General features: G+C 39.3%; 1 protein-coding gene across 2 annotated transcripts in view; it reads left to right on the forward strand.

The window, feature by feature from the left end:
- The window catches only part of CSMD1 (CUB and Sushi multiple domains 1), a 1,658,539-nt gene that overhangs the window by 1,434,659 nt on the left and 200,884 nt on the right, over positions 1-22,996 (forward strand). For both annotated transcript variants that reach the window (XM_083177358.1, XM_083177357.1), the window contains exons 38-41: positions 18,227-18,345; positions 18,613-18,682; positions 19,360-19,476; positions 22,305-22,514. In XM_083177358.1, the coding sequence (XP_083033484.1) occupies positions 18,227-18,345; positions 18,613-18,682; positions 19,360-19,476; positions 22,305-22,514 (516 nt within the window). The remainder of the gene's footprint in view (positions 1-18,226; positions 18,346-18,612; positions 18,683-19,359; positions 19,477-22,304; positions 22,515-22,996) is intronic.

Genomic DNA, 22,996 nt, shown 5'->3' on the forward strand with positions numbered 1-22,996 from the left:
CTTACAAAGTAAGAAACGTTTGGTAGCTTGCAAACCAAAAGAATGGGGGATGGAAGTATATAAACTTACTACATCCAATCCAATGAGCCAGCAGTTGGCAGGGATGTGTTGCAGTTCTTTAAGCTTAGATAAGAAGGAACCAGTGTCTAGCAGAAAGCTTCTTTCACGTTGAACCAATGGTTGTAGCAGCGAGTCCAGGAAAATAGCAGTCGGTTGAAACAGGGAGTCGCGGGCGGCGATGATGGGGCGCCCGGGGGGATTAACTAAACGTTTATGAATTTTTGGGAGGGTATAAAACAACGGGACCAAAGGAAAAGCAGGAATGAGGATGTCACTGGTTGCTTGGGTCATAAGACAAAATTGTACCGCTTGCTTGAGTGAAATGGCCAAGGAACGTCTAAATAGGGGGGTAGGGTCTTTGGACAATAAAGTATAAACGTCTCTGTCAGCCAGTTGGGATTCGGCTTCCCTGCGATAATCCGTAATGTCCTGGAGGACAATGCCACCTCCCTTGTCCGCACAGCGTATTATTAGGTTGTCATTATCAGACAAAGCCTTCAAGGCATAGCGTTCTGCTGGGGTCAGATTCGGATGAATGGGAGGAGGATTATGAATGTGAGTAGCAACTTCTTGTTCAATCTTGTTCAATCATGCATACATAGGTCTTTATGCTGGGGTTGTAGGATACCGGGTCAAAGGTGGAAGGTGCTTTGAACTGTTGGAGCTGTGAAGGAAGCGGTATCTGCAAGGAGGCCTGGGGCATATCCTGAAGGGAAAAAAACTCCTTAAGTTTAAGGCTGCGATGCAAATTGGCTCGTTCCAGATTCCACTGGAATTGGTCGAAATGAACTGTCGGTACAAATGAAAGTCCTTTATTCAGGAGGCTGGTTTCACTGGCAGATAATATGTGTGATGACAGGTTAAATATTAGCGACCCGTCGCCAGAGGGGGCTTCTTATCTAAGCTTAAAGAACTGCAACACATCCCTGCCAACTGCTGGCTCATTGGATTGGATGTAGTAAGTTTATATACTTCCATCCCCCATTCTTTTGGTTTGCAAGCTACCAAACGTTTCTTACTTTGTAAGAGTGCTTTTTCTCCCGAGCAAATTGATGTTATTATTGACTTATTGGAACTAATTCTCACCAACAACTTCTTTTTGTATGATGGGCAATTTTACAGGCAAGCTCGGGGCTGCGCGATGGGTTCTAGCGCAGCTCCGAGCTATGCCAATATTGTGATGTATGCTGTTGAGGATGACGTTTTTTACAATAACAGTAATATCATGGAGAACACCGTCTTTCTTGGTCGCTACATAGACGACGTGTTTATTATATGGTCTTCATCCCTTGAATCATTTGCCTCCATGATAGATGTTCATAACGCTTCCTCCTGCCCCATTAAATTTACATTTTCAGCCAGCCAAACAACCATGAATTTTCTGGATGTTACCGTTTCATTAAGTAACAACAGTATCAGCACCACTCTCTACAAAAAAGATACTGACAGAAACCTTCCCCTGCTATCTTCCAGCTGTCACCCGTCCGGTCTCAAACGCGGTTTGCCGTATTCACAGATGATACGCATTTTGCGCATCAATAGCAACCGTGACACCGCTATATTGCAGATAGAGGAGCTTATAGCTAAATTTATAACACGCGGGTACAGGCTTCCTGATCTGGTTAAGGCAAAAGAAAAAGCTTTGTTGTGCAATCAAGATTTCTTGCTAAAGAAAAAAGATCCGTCTTTATCTAAACCACCCAAACTCCCATGGGTTAATAAATATAACATTGCCTCTCCCACTATTAATACCATTACTAAAAAACATTGGCCGGTCATCAAATCGGACCCCCAATTGCCATTTGCTGATACTGCCCTTATGCCATGCTACTCCCGCGGGAGGAATTTAAAAGATTGGTTAGTTAAAACTGACTTGTCCAAAATCAAAACCGCCAATGGCATCGAATCCTTTCTCACCTCCACTCCTACTGGCTGCACCCGCTGCGGGTGTGTAACATGCCAGTTCATGTTGGCTGGCAAATCCTTCCCTCATCCCCACACGGGGAAAAGTATTTTGATCAAACACCACGTCAATTGCGATACCACATTTGTGGTTTATCAAATTTTGTGTCCCTGCGGTTTATCCTACATAGGGAAAACCGAATGCAAGTTTAAGGATCGCATGGCAGCCCACCGCTCTGCCATTCGCAAAGCCCTGACCACTGGCACCAGCGACCAGCCTGTGGCCCGTCATTTTGCCACTGCCAAACACCCCTTGTCTTCATTAAGATATCGCATTATTGATACCATTCCCCCGTCTATTAGGGGTGGCAATCGTGCCCTAAACTCATCCAATGTGAGGCTAAGTGGATTCATAAATTAGATGTAATTGCCCCTAAAGGGCTTAATGAAATGCTGTCATACGCATGTTTTCGGTAACTGTATATCTGCTTGACACTCTCTGCTTCTGATATGTATATTTGTACTGTTTAACTTCCATGCCTTTAGTTGCTCATTTTATGAAGTTTTACTGTTTTGACATTTCTTGCTATTTTGCTAATGATTGTCTTTTCTCGCTCTGCTCCCACACCAGTTTCCATGGTGATAGGGTACACTGAACTGACGTGCATGACGCGGCTGCGCAATGACGTCATCACTAGTGGCGGCTCCCGGACTGACTGACGCTGTGTCCTGCCCGGCGCCGTCCAGCACTGTTCACTTTGGTTTTGCATGTCTTCTATAAAGGTATGTTATCCACTTCATGCATGTATGTTTGACTTGAAAAAAGTTGTTTAATACAACTGAAACGTTGTCCACGCATATGGCTCCGTGAATTATTTCTCAGCATCGCCGAGTGCCGCACCTTCCCTGTTCATATATATATATATATATATATATATATAGAAAGCAGGAACCCCCAAGAAGGGTAAAGCACGTCACTGCAGCAATACTGATGAAACCAAGCTGAAGTTTATTCGCCTCGACGGGCCGTTTCGGGGCTCAACCCCTTCTTCAAGAGACTTTCGTACATGTTTGAAAGTCTCTTGAGGAAGGGGTTGAGCCCCGAAACGGCCCGTCGAGGCGAATAAACTTCAGCTTGGTTTCATCAGTATTGCTACAGTGACGTGCTTTACCCGTCTTGGGGGGTTCCTGCTTTCTATTGTATCCTGGCAAAGGCACGCAGCACCATTGAACCTATTGTGGAGAGTGCCAGTCCGCTACAAGGTATATATATATATATATATATATATATATATATATATACACATATACATATATATATATATATATATATATATATATATATATACACATATATGCAGATGCGAAGAAAGAATGGGCGGCACTCACGGATATCGTGACAGAGATATACAGAATAGCCTCAGAAGGGCAAGAGAGATCCATACCTCACCTAACCTGAAGAAAAAGTGCAACCACAAACGCATGACAGTGGTGATGAAATGCGATACCAGACTGAAAACCATGGAGAGATCCATTAAAAACAACTGGCGCATTTTGGGCACTGATCAAGTGTTTTAAGGAATTACTGAAGCACCCCCCTTGATTGCGGCACGACGCGGGCAAAATTTGAAAGATATATTAATGCGGCCTGATGTCACCCCAAGCCCCTCAACTGATAAGAGATGGCTGCTGACCAGGAAAGGTTGCTTCCGTTGCACAAGTTGCATTACGTGCCGGGGACTCATCAGTGGTTCATCTTTCCACCATCCCCATACGGGCCAAAAGATCACCCTTCAGCATCATCTGACATGTACTATGGATCATGTGGTCTATTTTCTACGCTGCCCCTGCGGCCTCCTCTACGTGGGGAAAATGATACGAACATTTCGCGAGCGTATGAATCAGCACCGGTCGTCAATTCGCTTGGCGTATGCCCACCAATTCACTGATAAACCTGTGGCGGCGCACTTCTTGAAGTATAAACATCAGATTTCTTCATTAAGTTATATGATCATTGATTGGGTCCCCCCATTGCTAAGAGGTGGTGACCGTGGGTTGATCCTACTCAGGAAGGAGGTGAAATGGATCCACAAACTCGACACGGTGGCCCCTAGGGGCCTCAATGAAAATAATTCTTTGTCTGTTTTCTTGTGAGGTGGTCCTGGTAATTTCTGGATGGTCTGAGCAACCTTAATGACAGTGTCCTTTGTACATGTGTCTTTTTCATGTATTATGTATCTTTTTGTGTGTATTAGGATTTTTTTGTTATATTTTTTATCATTATTTTTGTACTTTATATTTACCACTAGGTGGCAGTGCATTATGTGTGCTTTGTGGGGTCCCCTCAGGCAGTAGCAGTATGCAGTTTGATGTAATATTAGCGTTGATTACTAATTTGGGGCTGCGCTAGGTAGGTTAGGCAGTTCACCGTTTCTTGTTGATAATTAAGGTGTAAGAATGGATCTGGTAATGCCCCGTTTATATCGCAATGGAACGCAAGCTTCCTAGCTGTGCGTTCCATGCGCAGGAAGTGACGCGACGCTACAGTATGTGGATGTGGATGGAGCGCACGCTTCCTGGCTGTGCGCTCCACGTACAGGAAGTGACGCGGCAGTGACGCACTTCCGGGTTCGGCGCTATACGCTGGGGATATGGATGAATTATGGAAGCTAGCCCAGGTGTGCGGCGCTTCCTATCTACCAGCGTGGCAGGCGAGTATTTTGGCGCCAGTTACTCATAAACTATGGTAATATGTTTAGGTAATAGTTGTGTGTTTAACATAGGATTCAGGGCTGATCCAGATTTTCGTATATGCTTTAGGGGAGTGCACTGCTGCCTGTGGGGTGGATATAAGGCACACATGATGTCCTGTGGGTTATGCACTTTAGGAGGAGATAGTGGGGGCCTTGACAAAGGTCTGATTGGCAGACCGAAACGTTGGCCCTAGGCCCACTGTCATGCACTTTGCACTTTATTGGATGTGGTGATATGGAATAAAATATCTTTTTTGAAGAAAGACCGGTGAGTGTCCTCATCTCTGTGGCTGTATTGGAGAACTGGACTTGTCTGGGACCCCTGAGCTGACACCCCGGCAGTTGCCATTATATGGAGGAGAGTGTGGTCCTTACCCTTGGATATATATATATATATATATATATATATATATATATATATATATATATATACACATATATGCAGATGCGAAGAAAGAATGGGCGGCACTCACGGATTTAAATCCCAAAAAAACTTTACATGGTCTTTTGTGACACCCCCACTAAAGGTTTTTTTGGATTTATATCCGTGAGTGCCGCCCATTCTTTCTTCGCATCTGCAAATAACTACCACCGGGAAGGCAACACGGTACCATACAACCAGGCAACCAGAGTGCCGACCGACCCCTGATTCTATATACACACATATCTATATATATATATTTATACACATTTATGCCGGCACTCTGATGTATTCAACTGCTCAACTGCTCCGGAGACTTCGCAAACGGTTAGAACAACAATCTGCATTGAGGCAGACCGTATTCCCTTCCTCAGATAACCTACAGCAAATTGTAAAACAGACAAACCCCTCTACATATATTCCACTACTTATCATGCTGTAGCGTCCACTCCCGCTGTCTCCGTCGCGCCGGAAACCCCAGATGCTGCACTTCCGGTCATGGCATCAGCGGTACCATGGCAACCGCAATGTTTGCGTTCCACCAGGTCCCGAATGCGCTCCACGGACTGTGCATAATGGTGGGACCAAGCAATGTCTCATGACCAGCGAAGGCGCCTGTCAGCAGGGTCACTATCCATAAGGAAAAACAAACAAAATAACAAAGCAAAATATCTTTACACACCAAAAACACATATAAAGGATACAAAACAGTGTAATTGTACCATAACAGACTGCACATTCCTATACTGTACAAATTTAAGCTAAGGAGTGATTCCCTTGCTATTCAACTTAAGATTCGACTGCTATGACCATGTGACAACCCCACTAAAGGTTTTTTTGGATTTAAATCCGTGAGTGCCGCCCATTCTTTCTTCGCATCTGCAAATAACTACCACCGGGAAGGCAACACGGTACCATACAACCAGGCAACCAGAGTGCCGACCGACCCCTGATTCTATATACACACATATCTATATATATATTTATACACATTTATGCCGGCACTCTGATGTATTCAACTGCTCAACTGCTCCGGAGACTTCGCAAACGGTTAGAACAACAATCTGCATTGAGGCAGACCGTATTCCCTTCCTCAGATAACCTACAGCAAATTGTAAAACAGACAAACCCCTCTACATATATTCCACTACTTATCATGCTGTAGTGTCCACTCCCGCTGTCTCCGTCGCGCTGGAAACCCCAGATGCTGCACTTCCGGTCATGGCATCAGCGGTACCATGGCAACCGCAATGTTTGTGTTCCACCAGTTCCCGAATGCGCTCCACGGACTGTGCATAATGGTGGGACCAAGCAACGTCTCATGACCAGCGAAGGCGCCTGTCAGCAGGGTCACTATCCATAAAGAAAAACAAACAAAATAACAAAGCAAAATATCTTTACACACCAAAAACACATATAAAGGATACAAAACAGTGTAATTGTACCATAACAGACTGCACATTCCTATACTGTACAAATTTAAGCTAAGGAGTTCCAGTTTATTTTGTCATTTAGTCCACCTGGTCTGGTGGTACCTAAGCGCAAAATCCACTGCGACTCACGTATCAATAAGGCTTTAGTCCTATCATACCTGCGTAAGGATAGTGGCACATGATCGATCATAAAGTATTTAAGGTCATCAAGCACATGACCAGCTGCCTTATATTGACGGGGCACAGGTAGATCCGCATCCTTACCCCACAGTGTCATATATATATATATATATATATATATATATATATATATATATAAATATGTATTTAATTTACAGCATTCCAGCACAAACACTTAGTAGAAGGCTTTGGAGGGTGCCCATAAAAGGAACAATATACAGGCTACTGAAATACCGCAAAACTTTGTACACCATTTTCCTAAAGGGTATAGTAAATAAAAATTATTTTTACAATTCCTCCTTTTCACTCCACAGAAATGTCTTAAAAATCTGAATTCAGTACTCATACTTTTACTAAAGTGAATAAAATAAAATCCAACAGACATTCTTATGGCACACGTCTTGTTTTTGAATGACTAGTTAAAATACAGTCTAAATGACAGCTTAGCCCCTACCTGCTCCTACCTCCAATCTCTGTCTTCACATCTCCCTCTGTCCATATCCAGGAAGTTTGAAACATATTATTTTGCTTTCACTCTCTGGTAAGGAGTAATTTGGTCTGTTGAAAGGCCTCTAGTGGTCAATGGTGGTACTTCACCCCAAAAAAGGTGAGGAGTATTTATCATTTTGTATATAGTGATATCCCAGCAAAGGTATTGTAATGAGCAATATATATAGACACCGGGGTCACTGAAGTAATAAATCCAACATAGTAATACAGCCCAGATGTATTTTGTCCCCCGGCATCCCTGCTATTTCTGTGCATTTTTTACCTGCTACAGTATCCTATTGTTCAATGCAGCAATGAGCAGCAGGTTATTTCCTAGCAGTGAGCAGCTATGCAAGTTGAGAAATGGCAGTTGGTATGGAAATCCAAAGTTTACTACGACCATACCTCTTATGCTGTGTACACATGGTGAGATTTGACATGAGATTTTGACTATATAGTCAAAATCGCATGCAGATCATATTCAGATCGCATGCAGAATGCACAGGTTTTTTACCTTGCGATCCCGATGCACGCTCCCAGGACAGCACAAATCAAAAACCAGGTAGACAGGGCTGCAATGACTATATAGATTGTAGATTGCATGAATTGTATGTAAATTGTACAGAGATAGAAAAGATTGCATAGCAGTTTAATCTTAAATTGAATAGCAAGGGAATATCTCTGTGTGTAAACATCATAAGTCTACTGCTAGAGTGTGTATATATATATATATATATATATATATATTACACTGCAAAGGTTTAGGAAACCAATGAAACCATAATCTTGAACAACACTGTTATGTGAGAGCAGATCCTCTATCAGATTGTGCATAGCTTCCCAGTGCATACCTTTTGTATGGCATTTAAAGATAGCATTCCACTACAATGAAAGTCTGCCTGGAACATTTCTGTGCCACATATTACACTAAAATTGGATTTCAGGTAAAATGGAAAGCTTAAACTATATAATGTAAACCTCTTTTGTAATCCACAGCATTGACTGGTTGCTTGTATTTACTGCTGCACTATCCGGTATCATTATATTCTAGTTTGACCTAATATTTTTGACTTTCAACAAATTCTTTTTTATTGATTTTTATGCCAAGGATGCTCTAAATAAAACAGCAAATCAAAGCGTAACTATGTAATCATAAACAATAAGCCAAGCTAAGCACCAAGTTGTTAGTACTGTACATGACACAAGCACAGCCCAGGATAAGCTAGGCCTTGTCACATGCGTTGTGAAATCGTACCACCACAAACTACTCAGACGCTCATCAAATATGTTTTCGCTCAATATACTATATGACAAAACAAATATGCATTCACAATTCCTACATACAGTGAGGATCATAAAAAATACAATTCTTGCATCATAAAACAACAGAACTCATTTGAACTCAATATAAATTGTTTCTGTTTAGTATTTAATCCCCCAGTTCATTATCTATATGTACTATACAGTACATGTTTTGTCCCCCTAGACCAGTGTTTTTCAACCACTGTGCCATGGCACACTAGTGTGCCTTGAGTTGTTCTCAAGTGTGCCCCCAGATCTCGAGATGCCCAAACCAGTTTACAGCAACCGCCAGCTCAACTGTTATTTACTGGTCTCTTTTTTTCATATAAAGGGACAATGTGTTACCTGTGGGGACCAATATGATTGTTTTTCATATGGGGGCCAATAGGTTTGTTTTTTTTATCTGTGGGGGCCAATGTGTTTTGCCCTGTGGTGATCTCATGGTGTGCCTTTTATTAAGTGTGCCTCAAGGTAAAAAGGTTGAAAATCACTGCCCTAGACTAAGTACTTTAACTTTATGTCCTAGAACAGTGATGGCTAACCTTGACACTCCAGCTGTTGTTGAACTACATATCCCAGCATGGCCTCCATCAGTTTTAGCATGGCCAAATAGTAAAACTGTTGCAGGGCATGCTGGGATGTGTAGTTCAACAACAGCTGGAGTGTCAAGGTTAGCCATCACTGTCCTAACCTATGTCCTACACTATGTTAAGTAGTTTTTAAGAATCCAGTTTTTACTGTATGCCCATCTAAAAGTCTTCATAAAAAAATGATACATTTGTTAGGTATGATGGCCCCCTCTGTGAATGCATTATCTAATTATTTTTAACAGTCATTCCAACTCTCTACTGTAATCTCTACAGTAACCCTCTTTTTATTATACCTTTACATTTTAATAAGCCAGAATTGTGGGGGAATCTGGCCACTTTTTCATGTGAGCATTAAGCACAGGTAAAACCCACACAAGTGTGAAAGCATGGTCCAATCACCTGATATTGGATGAACAGGCCTATGATTGTATAAATATGTATGCAGATCTGTGGAAGGAGCATTAGTCGATAAATGTCTTACATTGCCCCTGCGATGGTTGGCATCTTATGTGCGGCTTATTATTTATCGGCATGACCTCCCAATCCCATAGACATGAACAATGTGCTGTTTCAAACACAGTGTTTATGGAGCTCAGAGGGAATCACGCTGGGGAAACAGTACTCAGCTTATTGGGAGTGTTCACTTGATCAGTGATTGGAAAGGTATGTGCCCAGTTTAGGAGATAGTTGTAAGCTTTATGTTTGCTGTTCTGTCTTCAAAGAAAGCGATTAGAACGGGGCTGAAAATGGGAGTGTGCACCCGGTGATTTATCGCCGGGGCACACTCCCATCACTGGTAATATGGTCGCTAGCGACCATATTTCCAGCGATTTCAGCCCCTATCGCCCCCCGTGTGTACACAGCTTAGGAAACGAAATATATATTATACATATTTTTGGTATTTTTCTCATTTTGTTAATGTATAAAATGGTACAAAATATCCATAATGATCTGCCTTTTTATTTATTGCAATTGCATTTTCTACTTGTTATTGTCTCACTGTTACTGTATAAGTTCTATTTTTTTGCAGTCTATATTTATTTAAGATGTGGTTTACCATTTGAACCAAATTTTACAGCTTGAATCCTGATTTATATTTGACCAATTTTGCTATAATCCATGTACTTCCAAAATTAATTTTCAATCCTTTCAAGTTTTGACAATTTAATTGTTCTCATTTTACACTTGCTGATTAAATATAATATATGTGTTTTTTGATGGTACCAAAACCAGCAGCGATCTCCCTCTAGTTGTTTTTTCTACAATTTGTAAAAGGAAATTGTCTTTTAAAATAACTTCTTAAACCATATTTTCCATATTTTAATTTATATTTGGATTGTTAAAATCACCCACGAAGAGTTCCCTGATTATTTTTGCTGCCCTTTCAGTTACTTATAATAATTGATATTCACTAGTGTGTGTTGGTTTATAACAACCTTTTATCTGGACTTCATTATGTTCTTCTTTTCCATAAGCATTCTACATTGTCATAATCTTCATATAATTCTGATTCATATCCTCTCTATAAACAGGTTTCAAACATCTTTTTGAAAATATTATTCCTTTTCCTTTCTTGTATTTCCTGTAATTTCCTCTCATTAATATTTTACAATATATCTTTTCAAATTCACTAACATGATTATCTAAAAACTTCAACTTTTAGTTCTGTGCCACCTTTTCCAATATCCACTTTATTCTCATTTCACTTGCATTTTTCTCAATTATGTCTTGTGCACACCACAAGCATTGTATTGTAACTCTCCTCCCAAGTTATAGTTTAAACCTTGCACCATCTAATCAGTTTCCCAATCAAAGCCATCTATGCCTACTGTGGAACATCAACCGAGTAATGAATATGAAAAAATGAAGATCTACGGTCACAAAAACGATGGTACCGGGTTGTCAGCCCCTTAAAATGTCAAAGGGCTAATATCTACAATTAATATATGATGGGCGGTATATGGAAAATTAACATTATGTAAAAAACAAAATAGGCCACAGGTGTATTGGTATATTAGGGTTATGCAATATCAGACTGGCTCCTGTATGAATCAATGTTAAAAGTATATATTTCTCCTTTGTAATTTCCCTGGGCTATGGTCACCCAGCTTCCCCAGGCATTAGGAATATATCCAATTCTCAGACAACCCAAACTCTCTATAGTATAGCAATAAAAAAAAAAACCTCTTTAAGTTCTACTTCAAAGTAATATCAGAACATACTTTAAAGATCCCTACATTAAATATACTACTGCCTATACTATATTGATATTTTTTTTGATGACTATTTATCTACCCCAACTTTGAGAGGTATAGTCCCTCTCAGTAATCTATTGATTGTAATCCAAATTACAATAAGCAAAACCATCTCTCAGCACCTTGATCTTTCCCCAGTTGCTACTATAAATTTCAACATTTCCACAAAACTGCTGACACAATACTATGTTTGCTATGTATAGATTAAGATACATTGAAATTACATTTGAATGTATATTATGTACACAATTTTCTAATTAAGTCTAGTGTTTATTTTGAAATTATTGCAATAATAAGTCTAGAAAATATATTGCTTATAGTGGGTGGATATACTTAACTTATGCCCCTTTCACAGAGACTGTAGACCCAAGAAATGCCCAGGTTGTTTAGTGGTGTTTTGGTTGACAATTGCTATTTAACAGGAGTGTAATTCATTAGTGTTCTTTCCGTGATTTTGGTACTTAATGATGTTTGTTGGTTTGAATGGGTTTTCGTTGGTTTTTCAGCCTGGTTCTTCCACCATGGTCCTGACCAGGGTAATTTCCATGCGTGTTACAGTACAAATGGGTGTTCCAGCAAAAATGGTTAAAATAAAAGAAGCTAAATAAGCTGCTTTTATATTACCTATTTCAGTCTGAATCATGGACCTAGAAAATAACTATGGTCAGGACCAGGATCACAGAAACAAGTAGATCCATTCTCACCAAACAAGGTTTTTCCAGGGTCTTTGACTTGGTGCAAAATGGTTGAAAATATGTCCAATACCCTGGCTCAGACCCAGGATATCTGTGTGAAAGTGATATTATTTAAAACATTTAAGGGAATAGTTCAGATAACGAGTGTGGTAGAGCAGGCAGAAGTAGTGTGGCAGTGAGCACAGAGATTCAATAGTAGGTGTATTTTCTGAAGCTGCCATCTATTTTGGGCATATATATTTTATTAACAAAAAGTCCCCACCTTTTACATGATTTATTCTGAATATGATTTAATATAGTAATTGAATGGTTTAGCAGGCAAAATTATTTTAAAGTTGTAGTATCACAGATCACTGACTATTAAATTATTGAGATTCAAAAATGGATCACTATGTTGTGATGTAATATATACTTAAATAGTAATTAGTAGAGCTTGAGGTTGATTACTCAACAGTATAATTCATACAACTGAATTGAGGAAGACAAAGAACCATATATTATGGCATACTGGACCTTATTCAGGTCCATTCGGATCCCCAGCGCATTCGCACATGTGACCTATGGTGTGCGTCTGCACATACGCAGACACATTTCTACGGAAGTGCATATGCAGAGTGCGTATGGCCACAGCAAACAGGGTGTTCGTGGGTGCACTCACCCAACACTGTGGGTGTGGGGGCGGCAGGCCAAGGGACTCGCCCATGGAAGTGCCCAGTGTTTTATTGGCACTCCCATGAAAACGCTGGGTGTTCTCATTGAAATCGCCCAGTGACATGGGTGCCGGGAGTGGGCAGCTGACATTACTGGATGTCAGCTGCCCGCCCACTTCCTGTGCAATGTCCATGCATATTTAAGATTACCTGAGAGTAGCCTTAGATGTGCATGGGCCTTCAACATCATTCGATGGTCGGCGACTATCGAATGATGTGGGTGTTCCCCCATAGCCTGCAAATGGATGATTATGTTAAACATCCTTTCGCAGCCCATACAAGCATACACAGCATGTGAGGGGGGCAGGCAGACAGGCATTCAGCAAGCGGATTGGCTGGTGGTTTATAACTCACCATTTTATCACTTTTTAAAGCTTGATACATCTGGCCCGGAAATTATACAGACTATTGCTATAGGCAACATCATTTATTTTCATTTTTAGAAGCTTTAGTAAATTTATCCTCTGGTGTGGATGGGAAAAAGATGGAGGATCTGGGTAAACCCAGAGTGATAACTCACTGCACAATAAAATGCAAAATCAGCAATTTTACAGTGACATTACATTTCACTAAGAAGCACAAATAGTGTTGTACTGCAATAGTTTATATATTTCACTCAAAGGAAAGTGCACAAGCCCAGAAGTGGATGTGATAGCATAAAAGGAAATGCTCTGTTGCTATACACAGTATGTCATAATATACTGCATGGTTCATTTTCTTCCCCACTTCAGTAGTATATTTTCATTTTTAAAGCTTTAGTAAATGTACCCCCAGGATTCCTGAACACCTCGAATAGTGTAGCAGAGGGGAAAATCTAAAGACTTCCCTAGGTGATCACCTCAGTGATTAGAATGGCTGAAAACAATACTATGGGACCTACCTCTCAATTTGCTGCTGTATGTGATATACAATTTAGAAAATTTGGCATTGAATGCTACCTCTTGTGTTCTTTGTATCTCCTATACCACTGTGGATTGAAAGACAAAAACATCCTGTAGTTTTCCAGCTAAACAAAAAGTGTCAAGAAATGATAAGGAAGATACTTGAATTCTTTTCCCCTACAGTATATCTGATTGGATCTTAGAAAACATTCCCTGTTCTCTGAGAATATATTAAATCTGTCGCTCTGTAGCTTGAATATATATGATTCTTTTTCTAATTGTTTCTTTTTAGCACTTGTGCTGTATCAGATCAGAAGTGATTAATATGTTATCAAATTTCTTTACCACCTGAGCCTAAGATTGCAATCAGTAGGGACTGTAGTATCTGATGTTATTGGCCATTTTATTTGCTTATTGCTTTCCTCTGTGATAAACATCACTGATATGAGACAGTGTTGAAATCCATTTTTGTAGGTGTGTTAGGTACTTAAAGAGATTGCTAAATATGTCCATGTTATAAACACATTTGAAACCCATATAAACATCCTACAATAAAGCCACCTGTGCTGTTCATTGCAATAACTTTAAAATATCCATACAATTGAATGCTACAAATGGCCTATCTCAGTAATTAAAATCTACTGTAGTTACATAATATGTACTATCAATATGTTGTAGATATTAAGGGGGCTATGTATCAAAGCTTGAAGATATATATATATACTGTATAGGGTTCTAACGACGGGACTGAGCTCCCGAAAGTACTCAACAACCTCAATACAGATATAACTTTGTCTTCATTATACAGTCTCCGAGTGCCTTCATTTCTGGATACCTGCATTAACTTTTGTTATGGCACCGGGGCAGTTGATTCAGTGGAGTGCCGACATAAAGAAAAAAAAAAAAAAATATATATATATATATATATATATATATATATATAGTACTGGGGTAGAATCAAATGATCCACGAAGAGCACTCACCAATCAAATGTAACAATTTTAATGGTACTTTTTTTGCAGGGTATAATAAACCTTACTGTTGCAGGCAGTCAGTCGACGTTTCGGCCACTAGAGGGCCTTTGTCAAGACAATTCAGCATAAGTCAGCAGATAAGTCAGCAGATACGTCCGTACAGCTCTTGAGCTGTACGGACGTATCTGCTGACTTATGCTGAATTGTCTTGACAAAGGCCCTCTAGTGGCCGAAACGTCGACTGACTGCCTGCAACAGTAAGGTTTATTATACCCTGCAAAAAAAGTACCATTAAAATTGTTACATTTGATTGGTGAGTGCTCTTCGTGGATCATTTGATTCTACCCCAGTACTATAGTTGGAATATCCTAGCAATATTCTGTAGCTGAGCACCCCACACGCTGACTTGGGCTGGCCGTGAGTGCGGATTCCCCCTGCAATATATATATATATTTATTTACGGCTGTGTAGGAGACACAAAACACAAAGTCTGTGCCAACATTTCAGGCGCAATAATATGTAACTGCCACTAAATATGTGCAAGAAAATGATTGTTTGACATTCAAATTCAGTATCTGAGATAGGACACAAACTTTGTTTAATTTTCAAACCTTATTTATGCACAATAAAATATATGTGTGTGTATTTCATGTGTTTGATGTGTTTGTACAACATACATTTTTTGGCAGATTGCTAGAGTACATAATTCGGTCAATTCAGATAGTCCGACGCGTTTCATCATAACCATGACTTCATCAGGGGCAATAATTAAAACTGATATGACTATTTGCCATCCATAGTTATCATCCAATAAAGTGTATATAAAACTGTACATATTTGGAGCATCCAAATGAGCAATATAGGGATTATCCACTGTTGCAATTCTTTTCAGAGAATAAGGTATAAACTCAACTGAGCTAAAGTTCAATAGATAATTACCACCGTTAATTAATAGTGAATAAAATGAGTATGTGTGCACAGCATGGATCCACAGCAGGATATACAGTTGTGCTAATAAGTTTATATACCCTGGGATAATTGGTGATTTTCTGGCCATTTGTCAGAGAATATGAATGATAACTCACAAACATTTCTTTCACTCATGGTTAGTGGTTAAGTGAAGCCATTTACTGTCAAATAACTGTGTTTACTCTTTTTAAATAATAATGCCAACAGAAATTACCCAAATGACCCTGATCTAATTAAGCAGTTGAATAATATTTGAACATTCACATCCGTCCCTGCCCCAGTGGAGCTTACCATCTATATTCCTTACCATATTTACACACATTCATTCTAGGGTTAATTTTGTTGGGAGTCAATTAACCTACCAGTATATTTTTGGATTGTGGGAGGAAACCAGAGTACCCAGAGTAAACCCAAGCAAGCACGGGGAGAATATACAAAATCCGCACAGTTAGGGCCATGGTGGGAATATGATTATATCCCATATTTACCATACAGTACATTACCATGTATTGCACAGAAACACTTCCACAGCAGCCTCTGTGGCTTTTGAGATGACTCATTGGGAATTTTGGTTTCTCGTGTCAGAGGCAGGCAGACCAACCCCCCCCCCCCCCATTACCCTGTATTGCACAGAAACACCTTCACAGCCACCTCTGTGGCTTTTGAGATGACTCATTGGGGATTTGGTTTCTCATGGCAGAGGCAGGCTAACCCCCCCCCCCCCCCCATTAAGTGCAGACTCCCTAATGAGCTGTGGCAATTAGAATACCACTGGCTGTGCTAATTAGCTGCAGTAATTAACAGCTAAATGTGATTAATGACTTATTTAGTTAGGACAGCTACTCTGATAAGTAGCTGTCCTGACAAATCTAATATGCTTTAAGTTTTGCCATTAATAGCAATGCCAAAAGTTTTTATCTGGAGGTGGTGTTATGGGACCTACACACAAAGCGATTAAGGGGCATTTTCTAAGCGATCTCACTAGATTGCTTAGAAAATGCCCCTACATTATTCCATATGTAGGGGCATAGCGATAGCTATGCGTGGCCCCATGTGTCGCTATCAGCCCAGCACTTAATATTCAGCAGGCTGGATAATTTTAGTTAATCACCAGGTTCAGGGCCAATGTTTTTACGGAGAACACTGGCCAGGAAAGATTGCTCAGTAGCACACTGCTGTGCAGTTGTGCACATCGTTGTGTGTTATTTTGAATCACATTTGGAGCTTGATAAATACAGTAGCTCACTCACTGCATCCTGATATTGTATATTGTATGGGTACAACTGTGCACTATGATACTGACAGTACCAAATGCAATATCTGTGAGATCTCCTGAGATGTAGACTTACTAGCATATTTACTATAAAGTGATAATCCCAAGGAAGCAGCTCTCACTATATGATTTGCATGGCCTATTAGCTTCATAAATAGAGCTGGTACAAATTTTAGTGTTGAGCACAGAATTAGTGGTACAATATTTACACAGCACATAAAGTGATTTTTATTACATTGCTTTGCTTACCCATAATACTGTATTATGTTAGTGGTTATTCTCTCCTCCATTAAGCAGGGTCATAGCATTCAATTTTAGCCACAGAACTTTTTACAAATCACCTTCAGAAGTGCTCTCTACTTTTGAAAGCAAATGAAGTCTGATACAGCAATTCTGAAGCTGTGTACACATGGTGCGATTTGGTCACTGAGCAATTTTGCCTTAAAATTTCTCAGCAATTTATTGCTCAGCAATATATTGCTCCATGTACTGTTCATCAGCGACCAGCGATTTTGGCTGAAAATTGCAAGCTATTCTGTCTCTACAGCCCCGTACACACGGGGGAGATATATTGCTCAGCCATATATTGCTAGCAATATATGGCTGAGCTATATATTGCTCAGTTTCTCCTTTTCATCAGCGACCAGAGATGGTTGCTGATGAAAGGGAACCTCTGCTGGCGGTGCCGCAGAGGTAATCAGCAATTAGAAAGGGGCTGAAAACGGGAGCGCGCACCCGCACACTGCCATCACTGGCAATATGGTGGCCTGCGACCATATTTCCAGCGATTTCAGCCCCTATCGCCCCCACGTGTACACAGCTTATCTCATTTTGACTAGAAATTGCTGGTCACTGGTGCATAGTGCATTGTGCACCAGTGACCAGCAATTTTTAGCCATAATCAGAGGAGCATGCTCCTGCGACCGGCAACCATGAAGGGCTGACAGCGGGAGTGTGCTCCTGGTGATTTATCTCCCACAGCACATGAAATCACTGGCAATATGGTCGCTCAGCGACCATTTTGCCAGTGATATGTGCTGAAATCGCCCCCGTGTGTACACAGCTTAAATCATTCAGTCATAGCCATTGCTTCAGATAACTACAACTGTTAAGGAACACACAGGTCATGGATATATGTAAGTGCTGGGATTTTGCATGTCCCATTTAAGAGACCTTATCATTGTACAAAGGTTTACTAATTTTAAAATATAAATAGATTTGTGACCATGCTTATATTATTATTATTTTTCTTGTAGAGCACTATGTTAACATTTCTTATTATCGTAAAGAAACCAACTATTATAATTCATTTCAGTTTAATATTGTTCTATTTCAATAGCTGTTGGACTTACTGCTTGCCCAGAACCCTTGGTACCAACCAATGGTATAAATATTGGGGACCGATACATGGTTAATGATGTGGTATCTTTCCAATGTGAGCCTGGATATACATTACAGGTAGGTAGGTCAGATTAGTAAGTATATTTATATAAATTTGTGGCTATAAACCATTGAAAATGGATGAGGCTAATTATATATAAGCAGCATGCAAATACTATGTATATACTATGTATATTTAGGCTACCTTATGAGATACCTCATTAACAAATAACCACCCTTTTCAATAAAGATTCTTTCCATATACATGAGCTTTAATTTTGTCAAACAACAACTTTACGTATGAGTTCATGATATTGCTGTTTGTTTATTTTTCACTATCAACAGGGACATTCACATATATCATGCATGCCTGGGACAGTTCGTCGTTGGAATTATCCTTCACCGCTTTGTATTGGTAAGAATATGTTATTTAAGTATGATTCACTTTAAACTCACCAGTTCATTCCTTTAATTGTTCTTGAAATTGTGTGAATATAATACATTTAGAAGCGTTATATGTGAAACAAAATGAATGTTTAAAAAGGTAAATAAAATAATGGTCACTAACTTTAAATTTCAGTCCAAGGATAGAATGCAGTGCACTGTACTGTATATTTGATAATAAATAAACATCTTTGTAGTTACATTTTACAAAATAACATAAAAGGTTATAGTAAACACACTACAATGAAAGGAAAAAGATGATTAAAAATGTAATGTCATTGAGTTTGTTATCATAGAGATAATGGAAACACAAGGATAAAGATTGTTAATAAGTATTGTATGATAGAGAAATGTATAGCACTGGACAATTACATTTCCTCATTTTAAGAATATTAAACAAGATTGCTTTGTGTTCCAGTACTATGCCTTTAACACAACCCTTATTAAAATTAGCCGAAAAACCTATTGAAATAATTTTATGTTTCCTTTTGTTTATAATTGTGCTATGGTCATTTATTTGTCAGTTACTATGACAAGTTGAGAGTTTATTAAAGCATAATTCTTTATTTCAATACCAAAACATTATAAGTACATTTCAAGATTGTGTTATTTAACAATGTGTTACTTTTTGTATTTTTTCTCTTATAGCTAAGTGTGGGGGAACATTGACGAATATGGGTGGAGTGATTTTAAGCCCAGGCTTTCCAGGAAACTACCCAAGTAATTTAGATTGCACCTGGAAGATGATATTGCCAGTTGGCTATGGTTCGTATTATCATTAATAAAACCTATACTGTAGTAATAAAAGCCTATAGTATACTTTCTCTTAAGTTTTAAAGGGCTGTAAGAAATCCAATCCAAATCACCATAGGTCCCTAAAAAAAACACTTTTATTCAACATTAAACTTACTCTTCCAGTAAAAACAATCAATGAAATTCTTAGAAATTGCTGTATGAGAGGAACAGGATATAATTCCATACTGTGTTCCTATTGCAAAAGAAGGTGAGGCACATACTGTACTGTAAGAATAAGAAGTGAAGGAATCAAAAAGTCATATAATCATATAACGGAAATAGTGCACATTAAACATATAGAGACACCCATCACCCTCTAAGGGGGGTATTCAATGTCAGGGGCACGGCTGTCGAGCTAGCGCGACAGCCATGCCCCTGTCCCGTTCTCGCTTTGCTCGCCTGGAGCTCGGCAGTCGGGATTCAATGTCCCGGCCACCATGCAGCGAGAAGGGGGCGTTTCCGCGAGCTGAGGATGAAAATAGACGAGCTCCGGCCGGGAGCTCGCCTATTTTTCGCTTTTCTCTGCAGAACGAGCCCGACAGCTTGTGCTGTCAGGCTCGTTCTGCCGAGAACCCCTGTTCAATGCTGTCGGGGAAGACAGCATTGAATAGGGCCCAGCAGCCATCTCCCCTGTCGGGAGATGGCTGCGGGAGCACGACCAGGAATGAATACCCCCTAAATCTTTATCAAAAAGTAATTTTTTTAACTTCATGCATAATACCTACTAAAATAATAAAATCGTATCACAGAAAAATATTAATATATACTGCATCATGTTTTTCAATAGGGATGTAGAGAATGCTTTGTTTTTAGTTTCCATTCAATGCTAAGATTTAGTAACCTTATACTGTGGTTATTTAAATATAGATCCTGATGTAGCAATAATTATTTTGTGATACATATATAGAATAATTAACCCTCTGAGAGAAAAATATCTTCTAAATATGCAAACATATGCGAGATGCCCATAACATGAGTGCCAACATCTCTGTGGAAGATATGCAAAATTTTTGGCTAAAAATTCCAGCGTTACTCACATTTGTTATATAAATTCAAATAACAAATGTGTAAAAAAAAAATTATATTTCCTATATAAGGTAAATATTACAGGTCATTATGATGAATAAAAATGTTTGCTTGGCAATTTTCACTCCAATTTTGACAAATTCCCTTGGCACTCACAGAGTTAAACCAGAAACTGAGATTCCTAGTATTTTTTATTTAGGTTCCTAAATAGGCTTCAGATTTAATCTTTTTATTAGGCATAATCTATAGGCCTATTTCAGACCCAATCGCTGGGCTGCCAATTCATAGCCTGAGCAAGTATTGGGTTATACTGTAGTTAGCATGCATGAGAGCAACGGCTTTGTAACACTGGCCATACGCAGGGTGATTGACAGGCAGCCGGCATTTGGGAGTGACACCCGGACATTTTCATTGAGTGTCTGGGAAAAATGCAGACGGACCCAAGCATTTGAAGGGAGGACCTCTGATATTAGCTCTGGCCCCCATCTGTCGTGGTTCATCACAGCACCGAGTAAGTCTGTGGCTACTGAGACAATGCAAAAAAGTTGATCATTATTATTAATATATTATTATATTTGGTACTTGTGTGTTATCACGGCGCCCACTACTCCATTTGCGTAGAGGGCTATTCAGGGTAGTGAAATCGCATCGCATTGCATTGCATGCCATATTGTATGGCATGCGATGCATTGCGATTTTCCTATGTAATGTATTCACCGCTCTGTGTCAGTGAATCCATTAAAAAGATAGGATGCGATAAAAAATCGCATTGCATCGCATGCCATTATTGTATGGCATGCGATGCGATGAGATATCGGTTCTGATGGAACCTAGAATAATGCCATTTAATGGTAATGGCCTGTTCTAGAGGGAGGGGGGCACATACTGGTGACATGAGGTGCAGGTAAGGAGACCTGAGGCAAGAAGTGAGCATGGTAGCGATGGTCAGGACATCATCCAATGGTGAGTGGATTTGAATCTATTTGCAGAGATTTGCAGCTGTGCACATGGGTGGGCTTACACTGTTGGGGCAGCATTTACCTAACCGCTGGGCTCCAAAGATAAGCAGCTCAGCGATCAGGATGCAAATTAGGCCCTTTATTCAGTGGAATGTTAAAACATGATTACATATGTCTACAAATTTATATACAAGAAGATATGTGCATTAAAGGCTTTAGGTACATCAAGAAAAAATACAAAGATCACAATTCGGTCACTTTGTGAGTAGTTTATATGGACTGTACAGCACCTTATAACTTATACTTCCGTATGCATTAATTACTGAATGGTTTAAATCTGTGGTTCCCAAACTTCCTATGTGGTACATTTTATACAGTTGTTTAATGGCACCCCTAGGCCTACATTTTATTATAGAAAAATTCTGAATATTTTTTTTTTTATAAATTCAATTGTGCTTAGTTGTTTTCGTTAGGTTCAGTTATGTGGGGATGGACTGGATTGTACTTTGGTTTGTCCACATGGACCACAAATATTTTTATTAGGTCTTGTATTGCCACTCCATGATACCTCTTTCAAGTATCTTACAACAACCCAGGTTGTCATGGCACCCAGTTTGGAAGCCAATGGTTTAGATTATTTAAAAATAACCTCATTTATTGTTTTGGAGTCTAGATTTGGTGAGGTATTATCATTAATGTATGCATCAATTTTCTGTGTTTATTATTATTATTATTATTATTATTATTATTATTATTACTACTACTACTACTGTTATTGTCTATTATTATTATTATTATTATTTCTATTTACAGGTGTTCACATACAATTTGAAAATTTTTCAACTGAAGCAAATCATGACATTCTTGAAATCCAAAATGGACCTTATCATACAAGTTCTCAAATTGGGCAGTTTAGTGGTACTGAACTTCCATCGTCTTTGCTCAGCACGACCCATGAAGTTCTCATTCACTTTTTCAGTGATCATTCTGAAAATCGACAAGGGTTTAAGCTGGTATATCAAGGTAAATTAATATACTGACAACACATACTGTGCAAATTATTAAGTAATACAATGAAAGAAAACAATTAAGCCAAATAAACATTGTGTATGCATATTAAAAAGATTATCAAAGCACAGAGTCTAAACCACGATGATTAAATACAAAAAGTGGATTGTGTAGTCTCCATATGAAGTTTATCATGCATATTTTGTCCTAAAGTTGAAATTTAGAAATCATAGATTTTGCATGCAGTTTGTAAATCACCACTTGTAGGTATCAGAGCTAACAACCACATTTATAGATGTAGCCTCAAAAGTTTAGTCTCAGTTTGCCACATGGCAATAGATGCCTGGCGTGAGTGAGCCATGCAACTCCACTAGAGTCGGACATGTTATGTGCCAAAAAAGACGTAACGCTTGGCCACACCAAGTAACTGTGCTGATTAATTTCATATGCACCACTTTTAATATATATCTCAATCAAGTTAAAATATATGCATATAC

The sequence above is a fragment of the Crinia signifera genome, chromosome 3, assembly GCF_055691185.1.
Source record: "Crinia signifera chromosome 3, ASM5569118v1, whole genome shotgun sequence".
In the NCBI taxonomy this organism is placed as follows: Eukaryota; Metazoa; Chordata; class Amphibia; order Anura; family Myobatrachidae; genus Crinia; species Crinia signifera.